The sequence below is a fragment of the Pygocentrus nattereri genome, chromosome 2, assembly GCF_015220715.1.
Source record: "Pygocentrus nattereri isolate fPygNat1 chromosome 2, fPygNat1.pri, whole genome shotgun sequence".
In the NCBI taxonomy this organism is placed as follows: Eukaryota; Metazoa; Chordata; class Actinopteri; order Characiformes; family Serrasalmidae; genus Pygocentrus; species Pygocentrus nattereri.
The window spans coordinates 55742921-55754716 of record NC_051212.1 but is presented as its reverse complement, the minus strand read 5'-3'; the positions used below and the strand labels follow the sequence as shown (position 1 = coordinate 55754716).

Below are 11796 nucleotides of genomic sequence, written 5' to 3'. Positions count from 1 at the left end.
GATTGGCCTCAACGCTCGATCACCCCGGGTTAACATGAACTCTGTCTGTAACCAATTCCACGGCTACGGCGAGGGAGGGAGCAGCTGAGCCGTTGAGGTCCGAGGGCCCTGTGAACGTGTTTGGCACCGATCCGTGAAACTGAATTCCAGCTGCTGCAGCGCTCCCTGCTACCGCCTTTCCACCAAATACTGGCGTTTCCAGACTTTGCCCTGAGCGTTTTTCCGGCTTCTTATCGACCCCACGCGGCCCGCGAGTTAAGTTCTGTTCACGCATGCTTTATGGTATTGATTATTGGTATCCGTGTCCCCATCACCAATACTGAGCCTGCGATTGCCAGCATTGGTGCTGATCTGGATATATGGTGTCAGAATCAGTGCAGTTCTACCGGACACCTGAGTATAGTTGGACACTTGTTGGGTCACCATGAGTCCAGCACGGCAGGAGGACCTGTGCACTTCTGGAGCCAGCGGTGGAAAAGTTGGAACGGTGTCTTGTTTTAATAACCAAAGTTCATTTCGGACACAGGAAGTCTGGAGCATGTTGGGAAGCTCTGTTTAAATGTAGGACAGGACTTTTGTTTTCAGTCAAGGTGCCGTGCCAAACCCAAATGAACCAGGAGAAACTTTCTCTGTTCAGCTTGATTCCCGTTTTACACCGCCTATTGTGTGAGTTCATACAATCAGCATTTGGCTGATTAAATTATGTCCTTGCGGTGGTCACAATGCAGCTGAGCACTAAACGGGTGGGCGCCGTACCCACGACCCTGAACCAGTTTATTTTGGTTTGTTGGCCTTGTGTTGTCTTTTGAAAAGAACAAGGAAGAAAATACCAAATTACAGTCATCAATTAGCACCACAATTACAGCTAAGGGCAGTTCCATTGTGGGCCTATTGAGGTACTTTTATGTCCTTATACACACATAAATATTTACATATACATTAACCTCTTTTTCTGATCTTTGCTCTTCTTATGGTAAGCGTGTTTTGACAATACCATCCAAATCAATGTTCCTTTAAAGAGAGCGGTAAAACGTAATAAAAATAAGATGAAATAAAATAAATAAATAACTTGGATGAATATGGAAAGGAAGGAAAGGAGGGGAAAGGAAAAAAAAAATTCTGACTTTCCCTTCAGATAAGCTCCTTGAATAGAGGAAAGGAAAAAAAAAACTATTTACACTGCAGAAGGGAAGCCTAGGTTTTGATTAAGAAGAGCGGGATGTTGGCCTTGTTTTGACAGCCTTGGCTGCTTTGGCACCCGTTAGTGAAATCGGCCGTTGCTGAGGTCAGGCGGTCTTTATTGTATCTGTGATGAATTGGTTGTGTTTGGACCTTTCCCCAGAAATTTTTGGTGCGTACATGTTATTGACAAAAATAAGCACACAGAACACATCTGTACATTTTAATGCACAATTCCTGTTTATTTACTCAGCTGAATATATCGTGTGGAAAGAAGGACATTAAAGCATGAAAATGTGGCTTTTTCAGAAGTTGAGGCGGCTTTTATTTATGATCAAGACTCGTTTTAAATCGTTCAATCTGTTAGTGCAGATTCCTTGAGGAGTAGTCCCGCAAGGCTCAGTTTTAGGGCCTTTTGAATTTCTCTACTATGTTGATGACAGTTATCCGTTTTGACTCCTTCTAATGATCAAAACTCTAGACAGACTGACCAGCTGTGTGTCAAATATTATTCACGAATATTTTTACTTCTAAATAATGAAAAACCTGAGACGCTGATGCTAAAGCTGTGAGAACGCTGCTTTATGAGAATCTCAGCTCTTCAGCTTCATAAACCAAACCTGCAGTAGAAACCAGGGTGTGATCTTAGACTCTGAGCTCGGTTTAATCTGCATGTAATCACGGTCACTAAAGCAGCTTTTATCAGGTGAGAAAATCACCAACGTTTGGCCTTTTCTCTCTCACTGTAATGATCTTACTGGAGACAACAGTCCATCTAGAACCCATACAGAACCCAGCAACACGGATCCTCACATCACCAACACCGAGAGCTCATATCACCCCATTACACTGACCGCCTGGACCTGTTGGAGAGAGTTGAAAGCTCTAAATGACCTTAAAGCTCCTGAATGTGTGTCTGAGGTCAGATCTGCAGATTCGGACCTTCAGACGCCTTCAGTAAACCACAGGAAACGTGGAGAGGCTCTCTCACTTCTGCTGCTTCTAAACTGTGGAGCTCCGTTCAGCTTTTATTAGACAGTCGAGCTCAGAGCTTCAGTAAAACTCTCCTCCTCTTTGGTCTTTATCTCTTTAAGCTGATTTGGCTTTTGCTTTATGATTTTTAAGTCAATACTAGTTTCTCCTGTTACTGTTGAGCTTTATCTCCTGTCTGTAAAACACACTGAGCTGCCACTGGCATGGAAAGTGCTCTGGAAGTGATATAGTTACTGATGGTGAAGGTTTTGTGCTTGTTGGTTGGTTTTGTCTTGATGTGTTCACCGGTTAGAGCCTGTTAACAGATGTTGAAGTGTGTGTGTGTGTGTGTGTGTGTGTGTGTGTGTGTGTGTGTGTGTGTGTGTGTGTGTGTGTGTGTGACGATGTGTTTTTGTCCTGTTTTTCAGGATGATGTGGGCGGCCGGGGCTGTAGCTGCGATGTCCAGTATTACCTTTCCAGCCATCAGTGCCATAGTGTCCCGAAACGCCGACCCGGACCAGCAGGGTGAGCTCTGACTGAATTACTCCTACGCAACCGTTCACTCGTCTCATTACTTACGGTGTTGTTCTGATGAACAGGACATACTGCAACTTCAGACCGAGGTTTTCTCTCCAAGTGGTGGTTTGATGATTTGAAATGTACTTTTAAATAGAATTTTAGTCTCATTTTCCTATTTAAATGACCAATTTCTCGTTCCCGAAATACGGATTTGAAGTTGTGCGGTTTTCATGGTCTGTGCTGTTGTCAAACAAATTATTTTAAATCTGTTTATTCAAATATCGTCTTTTTAAATATGTGGCCTTATTTCTTTACTACAGCACACAGACAGCCATTGAGGGTTTAGCTTTTATTCATGCCACAACCTTTTGTTGGAAGCCCATTGAAGTAAAGAGATCTGAAAGTAAAACAGTTTAAAGCAATGCAAGTTCATTTTTTTCTCATTTAGAAAAATAAATATTGGTCAGAAGGAATGCACGCGGACACATTGCGGTAATGAGATATTACAAAATAATGCATTTCATGTTAGGAAAATGATTAAATAACAAACTGCAGTGTTTTTGTTTATTAATTAATAATCACGGCTTCACGAATATTATCATGGAATCATCTTCAGCTCTAAGATGTTTCATATGATTTTAAAAACTACAAAGTCTATAGATTAGCAAAGCTTTAATTTTATACAACAAAATTAGTTTACTATCATTGATAAAAGTTCTTCTATTGCTAACGAACACTAGAAGTCGGTAGTCACCCAAATCTTTTCTGTAAATACGTCCCCAGAACCTCGTCTCATCCCGGCCTTCTGTAAGGTGGCACAGACCGGGAGGACGGAGCTTTACTTACTGTGAACGCCTTCACCGCTGAACCGCTGGACAGGCGAGGTTTTGTTCATGTTTAAGATTAAGATTAATTGACCCTTATTAGTCCCACAACGGGGGGCACTAGGGGGCAGTGAGCACACTTGCCCGGAGCGGTGGGCAGCCCTATCTGCAGCGCCCGTGGAGCAGTTGGGGGTTAGGCGTCTTGCTCAAGGACACCTCAGTCATGGACTGTCGGCTCTGGGGATCGAACCGGCGACCTTCCGGTCACGAGGCTGGATCCCTGACCTCCAGCCCACGACTGCCCCAAAGTAAGACGCTGTGTCCTAAACCACACCGAGAAGTCCGCTCCACCTTAATGAAGAGCTGGATGTAGTTTGAGTGAGTAGACTCGGGTTTTAGGGGTGCATTTACAGAAAAGATTTGGGTGACTATTGACTTGTGTTAGCAGTGTTGGCCGAATAGCTCCAGCGCTAAACTAAAGAAGCATAATTGTGTTGATTAACTGCATCTGAGCTCTAAACCGTTTGCAGCGCAGTAGCTGGCTGACCGCACACGTTAACCTGTCGAAGCCAATTGAATACGCTTTTCTCCTGGTTTGTGTCAGGTGTGGTGCAGGGGATGATCACGGGGATCAGAGGGCTGTGTAACGGACTCGGCCCCGCCCTCTACGGGTTCGTCTTCTACCTGTTCCACGTGGAGCTGAACGAGATGGACCCTGCGGACAGCCCGGATAAAGGCGCTAAACCCAACATGGCTAACCCCACTGATGAGGTGAGGCTCGCAGCTCTTTTGTTCTAACGGAAACCCACAAACCGTGGAGACGGACGGGTCAGCTGCTTTTCCGCTGCATGGGACCAGCTGGACTCGACTCTGACTTCTGGTGCCGGCTACTTTGGCAGCCCTATCCACAGCGCCCAGGGAGCAGCTGGGGGTTGGGTGTCTTGCTAAAGGGCATTTCGGTCACGTACTGTCGGCTCAGGGGATCAAACCAGCGACCTTCCGGTCACAGGGCTGGTTCCCTGACCTCCAGCCCACGACTGCCCCCACAAGTATTAATATCGAGGGTCTCTCACTACACAGCTGTATGTTGCTCTGTATTGATGTAATGGAAGTGATTTGTTCATTAAGTGTGTGTGTGTGTGTGTGTGTGTGTGTGTGTGTGTGTGTGTGTGTGTGTGTGTGTGTGTGTGTTTCAGAGTGCCATTATTCCAGGTCCTCCGTTCCTGTTCGGAGCATGCTCCGTTCTGCTCTCCCTGTTGGTGGCGCTCTTCATCCCGGAGCACAACGCACTCAGCCTGCGTCCCGGCGGCTACAAGAAGCACACCAGTGGCTCTCAGGGCCACGCCCACAGCCCTCAGGGCGGAGCCTGCGAGGGGAAGGAGCCACTACTGGAGGACAGCAGCGTATAACACACACTTACACAATCACCACATGCATACGGACGTATGGGACCCACTCCCCAATCCACCCCCCCTCCCACCCCCAGCAGGGGTCGCCATGACGACCAGGCCCGCCGCACGGGGGACGAACTGACTGGGAGGTTGAAAAGGGGGCGGAGTCAGACCGCTGGTTCGTCCCTCAGCCAATCACAAGTCCTTCTGGGAGAGAAAAACGGTTTTCAGTGGGAGTGGATGGTGGCTGCATTGCATTATGGGAAATGTAGTCATTCCGCACAATGATGAGGACTGTTTGAAGGTTATTTCTAAGTTCTAGGTTTTTTTTTTTTCTTTCTTTCTTTCTGTATTTCTGTCTGTCTTTCTTTCTTTCTTTCTTCCTTGCTCTCTCTTTCCACGTCTGGCTGTCTTGGTGGGGTGAACAGGTGCGGGAGGTGCTTACATTGCATTTTGGGAGATGCAGGCACAGACGAACACGCTCTCCCGAGGAGGACTGAAGGTTTTTCTCAAGCTTTGCTGAGTTGTGAATGTTTCTCTCCCCCCCCGTCTCACTCTTTCCACGTTTTCCAGTAAAATTCAGTGTGATCGGAGGTGCAGGCGGCCTCCAGCTGTGGGCTGGCGTGCCGCGTCGTGCCGCCGCTGCCGGTTTGGACACGTTCTGTCTTTTCTTTTATACTGAGTGATGAGAGTGAAGTCGAGGTGGCTTTTCTCCCGGCCAGGAAAACGATTTATACTGAGCGAACCTGCCTGGAGTTAACGAAACCACTTACAGACTCCGTGTCGTGCTTGTTAGGAAGATTGATTGAGCCCCTACCCCCTCCACCCCCCCACCCCGTACTAACGAGCTTGTCAATTACTGTTGTGCATTATGTTACAGAGGAATATCTTCATTTCTCTCATTTGTTTTCGAGAATAGGTGTCAAAAGTTTAGTTTTTATTGTTATTATTATTTAGAGGAATGAAAAAAGTTGCCTTTAAGTGACTTTTTAAAGCTATTACAAGACCCGAATGACGACTTTGCTCCGATTGGGTTCAGTAGTGGTGGTTATTGCTCCTATCGGAGCGCGCGAACATTCAGATCTCATCCGTTTTTGTTTTGAATTATGATTGCTTCGTCGTCCGCCTCTGTGTTCTCTAACATCCATGCTGCCTCAGTCAGGACTGTAAATCTTAGCCGAAGCGTAGTTTTGGTCTTATCCTCAGCACTGATGTCTAAACTGGGTTCGTGTCACTGCACCGAGTGAACCGATCACGTGCTGCTGCCGCTGCTCTAGGAGCTTTTTAGAAGGTTCGTTGCTCCGTGGTGTTTTTATTAGGCTGCAAAACGTGCCGCAGGGAGTTGGACCGAGGACGCCAGGTTCGTTTTTAGGCTTCCAGACTTCTCGGTGGTCGGTGATGTGAAAATTCGCTCAATTGACTTCCCTCAGCAAGCCTCAAGTGCATTGGAATCACCTTTTATTGATTTATTCGGGGATGTTTAATCAGCTTCTCACTCATTGGGTTGTTTCGGGTTAAGGTGCCATACCTGTGAATGTGTGTGTGTTTTGATGTGTCTTTGTTTTTATGTTTTATTTTTTGTTCTTAACTGTATTTCGAGGAGTTAAACGTATCATTTTTAACTCTGGCATGGATTATCGTCCAGACCAACTGTTCCTCTTAACACCTCAGAAACCGCAGCGTTCACGAAGACGTTTCGGTATCTGTCGAGAGCGCATGTGGGGGTGGAGGGACTGAAGCCACTCCAGCAGCCTGTCTTGCATTGACTTCCACCCGTTTTTATCATCTCTTCCTTTAATATACGGATCAGAATCAAGTGCTTCTTTCTCTACAGAGCACAACATCTAATCCGTCATCATAGCTCCCTTCCCTTTTGAAGAGGATTTCGTTTTATTTCATTTCTGACGTCACAATAGTGGTGATTTCCCTAGTGTCTCTACAGGAATCCAGCCTGTCTGGGGTGTTCTTTAGCTTCTCCACGTTGGACTGAAATCTCCTCATGTACTAAAGACGAGCCTGCAAGGTTCTTTCCTTTGTTTTGGAGTCAGTTATTCGGGAAACGGTTCGGTTTAAAGCTTTTCGGTGTTGTTGGTGGAGCTTAGCCTGTCGGCCGAGCTGGTCGGTAGTTAAACCAGCATAGCTAGAAATCTGCGTTCCTAACCCGGGTGTGTTCAGCGTCTTGTGTAAAATGGACAGTTGGATACCTGAAGCCAGCAATACAAACTTGAATGAAGGTGGAAACCCTTATATTGAGATAGCAGTGTCGTATCGGGAGGTTGGGTGACTGTAAATTTATGAGGAATAAAACATCGACGCCTACCCATGAGATGTTTTGCCGCAGCCCCCAAGTTGTTTATCTGTCATTTTTCAGAATGGATCATATTTTGACATCTGGTCTGGTTCTCCGAGTTAAACCAGTCGCTCCTGGGATCTGGGTTCTAGAGCCGGACAGTCCGGTTCTAAAGCTGTAGTAGAACAGCGAGCGTTCAGACTGAAGCAGCTTTTATTACCTCGTTTTATGAAAGCAGCAGTTTCTGCTTCCAGGCTTTTATACTCGTCAGTCTTCGCCCAGAAGCGCATATCAGCGCGTTTTCTCGACCGATATCGAAGCGCCTTGTGAACGCGGCCCGTCGCGGAGCTGACCGAAAGGCTGCGTCCGCGTGGAGCGCAGGAAAGAAAGCTTTTGTGCTTTTTAAGTGGTGTTTTTACAGGAGGATTTGGTGGACAAACAGGGTGGGCTCCTTCTTCTTCTCTTCTTTCGGTTTTGTTTTGTCTTCTCGTCACACAGCTGTCAAAACTGTTATTCCCAGCCACTAATTTTACAAAGAAATCTGGTCTGTGGACTCAGAAAAAAGCCAATTTATTTGTGCCTAAAAATGTGTTCTAAACTGATGATGATGGTGGTGGTGATGATGATGATGATAATATATGCGAATAGTGGGCGTGTTGTAAATATGGGAAACTAATGGTGAACTATTTATTAAAAGTTTATTGATATTGACCTCTTGGCCGGGTTTTGGCTGGAAAGTGGGGTGGAGAAGAATGTTTTTGTCAGAAGGCGGAAGGAAAGAGTTGGGCTGAAAGCCCCTCCCTTCACATCTTGCATTCCTGTTTGATATCTGGGGGGAAAACTATAAAAGGAAAATCCAGAAACATCCGGGTTATCAGTGTGTCGGCACAGTAGGGTAATTAACGCTCGGCGCCGGGCGCTGGGTGATGGGAGAACTCTGTCGGGTTCAGGCTGGTTCTCAAATGCCTCCAGAGCAGGGACACTTATATTCACACACATCTTCCTGTCTGAAGATGGCAGAGCATTTTTGGGATGTAGAAGCAAGACTGTCCACTCTATCAGCTCCACTGACCGCAGAGTTTCCCTCTGTAGTTCTACAGTTACAGACTGTAGTCCATCTGTTTCTCTGATACTCTGTTACCCTGTTCTTCAGTGGTCAGGACCCCCATGGACCCTCACAGAGCAGGTACTGTTTGGGTGGTGGGTCATTCTCAGCACTGCAGTAACACTGACGTGGTGGTGGTGTGTTAGTGTGTGTTGTGCTGGTCTGAGTGGATCAGACACAGCAGTGCTGCTGGAGTTTTTAAACACCTCAGTGTCGCTGCTGGACTGAGAACAGTCCACTAACCAAAATTATCTAGCCAACAGCTTCCTGTGGGCAGCTTCCTGTGGGCAGCGATGAAGGACCAGAGGATGACCAACACAAACTGTGCAGCAGCAGATGATCTGTCGTCTTATCCTGTGGTCAAAAGAGCTTCGCTGCTGAATTATACCGGAAGCCCGTAAGAGATCAGACATCGTTAGGTGTGGCCAAAGCAACTGTTAGGCACATTTAGGAACCCAATGAGGGTGAAAAACATGAATCTAACGGGTTAAAATGGTCATTTTCACCAAACGAAGTCTTTAGATATTTATTCATAATCAAGATTTTACTAAACTAGAAACGCTGGGGACTTTGTTCTTACAGTGGTGGTGAAGATTCTGAAGAACCCTTTGCATGATTAAAGGGTTTTTTGCATCATGAAGGAGATCCGCTTCCACCTGGTACGTTACAATTTCAACACATTTTGAGATTCAATTAAAAAAAATTGATGTTCCTTCTCAGCAAAAATTCTAATTTTTAAAAATTATTTAAAGAAAAATTGCTTTATTAGTTTTGGTTTTTAAAAAAGGTTTTAACTTTCACTTAGAATTTAGAACCATTGACCATCTGTGCTTTCAGTTAGACCTCCTCCACCATTAACCCAACCATGCAGTGAAACACCACACACACACACACACACACACACACACACACACACACACACACACACACACACACACACCAGGGGGCAGTGAGCACACTTGCCCGGAGCGGTGGGCAGCCCTATCCACAGCGCCTGGGGAGCAGTTGGGTGTTAGGTGTCTTGCTCAAGGGCACCTCAGTCACGTACTGTCAGCTCTGGGGATCGAACCGGCGACCTTCCAGTCACACGGCTGGTTCCCTGACCTCCAGCCCACGACTGCCCCCAACATGTTTTTATTTATTTTCAATTTTTTTTTAAACTTTTCATCACATAACGCAGCCAGGCAAAGAAAATAAAGCCTAAGCTTGTATTTATTTCCTTTTCTACCTGGCAGAAACACTTCTGTCCACTTCACGTTCTGAAGATGCCCCGTCTCCTCACGCTGACCTGTAGTTTTAAAGACTCCGCTGAGTTTATACGCCTTTATCTGAATGCTGGTTCATAGTGGAGGAACCCCTCCTGAGGCAGACCAGTGTGGTTTCATGTAACTTTGATATCTCCAGTTTATGGAAATGGACAGTTTGCAGCAAAAGTTGCACAGCTTGTTAAAATTCGGAAGCTCCCTAAAACTAAAGTGTGCAATTGTCAGCTGGCTTAGAGGCAGCGTGTCTGCATCACTTCAACTAAAGAAAATGAAAATCAGAAAGTGACCAGATTTAGGCTCATATAATCTGTAATAAAGGAACAATTGCATCGCTTTCCATTTTATTAAACGTGGGTGTGTCACAGGGAGAAATTAAATATGTTTTCCAAACTGTAATGCACACTTGCTGATGCAGGAGTGGTCTAATATTAATGCCAAGCACCAAAAAGTGTGATCTTTCTTACACTAGACTTTCTTTATCATAGATGTAACGTTCCCAAGTTTATCAGCCCTTAACCTTCCTTTATGTCCAAATGTACTAACGTCTTTTATCCGTTAGAACCTCTGGGAAGTTTTGAAGTAGATAGTGGTGGTGGGTACCTGCTGACGGTGGTCCAAGGAGGGACAAACCATGAACCAGTGACAGGGAGGTGGGGCTCTGAGGCTCATCGGCATGCAAAGTTACCAAAGGCTTTCCCATCAGTGGCCACAATCCCTGCTGACAGTTGAAAGCACCTACAACGGACATAAAGGCATCGGAAACTGAGCTTTATACTTAATGTGGACGGTCTGGTATGTGTGGGATGTTTACCTGGGGCAGTGATGGTACCAGGATGCACTGTGGACTGTGGGGGAAAAAGAATGCCATCAGATCATCAGATCGGCCTCCACTGGCATCCATGTGGATGTCAGTCTGACCCGTACCACCCACATAAACGCTGTGGAGCAGCTGGACCCCCACCTGGAGATGGTGCTCCTTGATGACCGTGGCTGTTTTTAGCAGGATCATGACCTGCCATGCATTTGATGGAGTTCTAGGTGCTGCCCTGGCCTCCAGGTTCACCAGATCTCTGTCCCATCCAGCCCCTGTGGGATATGCTGGAGAGACAAGTCCAGCACAGGGTGCCTCCGTGTCGCAACTTGCAGGACTTCTGTTAACGTCTTGGTGCCAGACACCACAGGGTACCTTCGTAGGTCCTGTAGAGTCCATGCCTCGCCGAGTTGGAGCCGTTTTGCTGGCACACTGAGGAATAACAGGAAATTAGGCGGTTCATATTTTGACTCGTGTTCATAAAGCATAATATTACCATGGAAATGTAACTAATACCTTTAGTTGGGTCCATAAGTATTAGGACAGTGACATAACCTTTGTCACATAAATTTTGCCTCTGTGTGCCACCACAGTGGGCTAAAATGAAGCAGTCCAGATAGAAGTGCTAGAAGTGCAAATTTCAAGGGGTTCAACAGAACTGGTGCATTAATCCTTAATCAGAGTTACCACAGTTTTATTACACAGTCCCTCCATTTTTACAGGCTCAAAAGTAATTGGACAGTTGGTTGATGAACAGTTTCATGGCCAGGTGTGGCCTGTTCCCTCATTATGTAATAAATTAGGGATATAATATAATAAATGGTCTGGAGCTGGTTCCCAGTGTTGATTATGCAGTTGATAGCTGTTCATGGAAACCCTCAACGTGCCGTCAAAGGAGGTGTTTGATCTCAAGCGAAGGGGGACTTTCTAGCAAAGTCCGGATGGAAAACATCTTTAAAAACCTGTCCCGTTCTGGGACAAAATTCTTTGGACAGATGAATCCAAGAACAACTTGTACCAGAATGATGGAAAGAGATGAGTATGGAGAAGGAAAGGAAGGGCTCCTGATCCAAAGCATACCACATCATCTGCGAGACATGGTGGAGGTAGTGTTATGCCAGGGGAACTGGGTCACTGGTGTAAAAACAATAAAACTGTTTCTGAATAATAAACTGCTGTTTACCAGAGCGTCACCGCTCCCCAGTTTCAGTCTCCATTTCCCAAGCGCTTTAGCCGAGCGCGCTAACGTTCCTCCTCCTAATAAACAGACCGTTCAGCTCCGCCTCCTCATTATTCACCACCATCACTGTAATATTTCATCATCTACATTAACACAGGAAGGTGGTCAGAGGGGCGGTGGAGTTCGAGTCGGCAGCGTCTGAGATGTTTAAACGCAGAGTTAGAAGAGAAGAACGTCTCCCAGTGAAAGCCGCGTTTTA

At 46.0% G+C, this 11796-nt stretch overlaps 1 protein-coding gene across 2 annotated transcripts in view; it reads left to right on the top strand.

Moving 5' to 3' along the window:
* The window catches only part of mfsd14a2 (major facilitator superfamily domain containing 14A2), a 22999-nt gene extending 15112 nt beyond the window's left edge, over positions 1 to 7887 (top strand). For both annotated transcript variants that reach the window (XM_017686394.2, XM_037531195.1), the window contains exons 10-12: positions 2580 to 2677; positions 4100 to 4266; positions 4692 to 7887. In XM_017686394.2, coding sequence (XP_017541883.1) covers positions 2580 to 2677; positions 4100 to 4266; positions 4692 to 4904 — 478 coding nt within the window. In that variant the 3' untranslated portion in view covers positions 4905 to 7887. The remainder of the gene's footprint in view (positions 1 to 2579; positions 2678 to 4099; positions 4267 to 4691) is intronic.
* The last annotated feature ends 3909 nt before the right edge of the window (positions 7888 to 11796 follow it).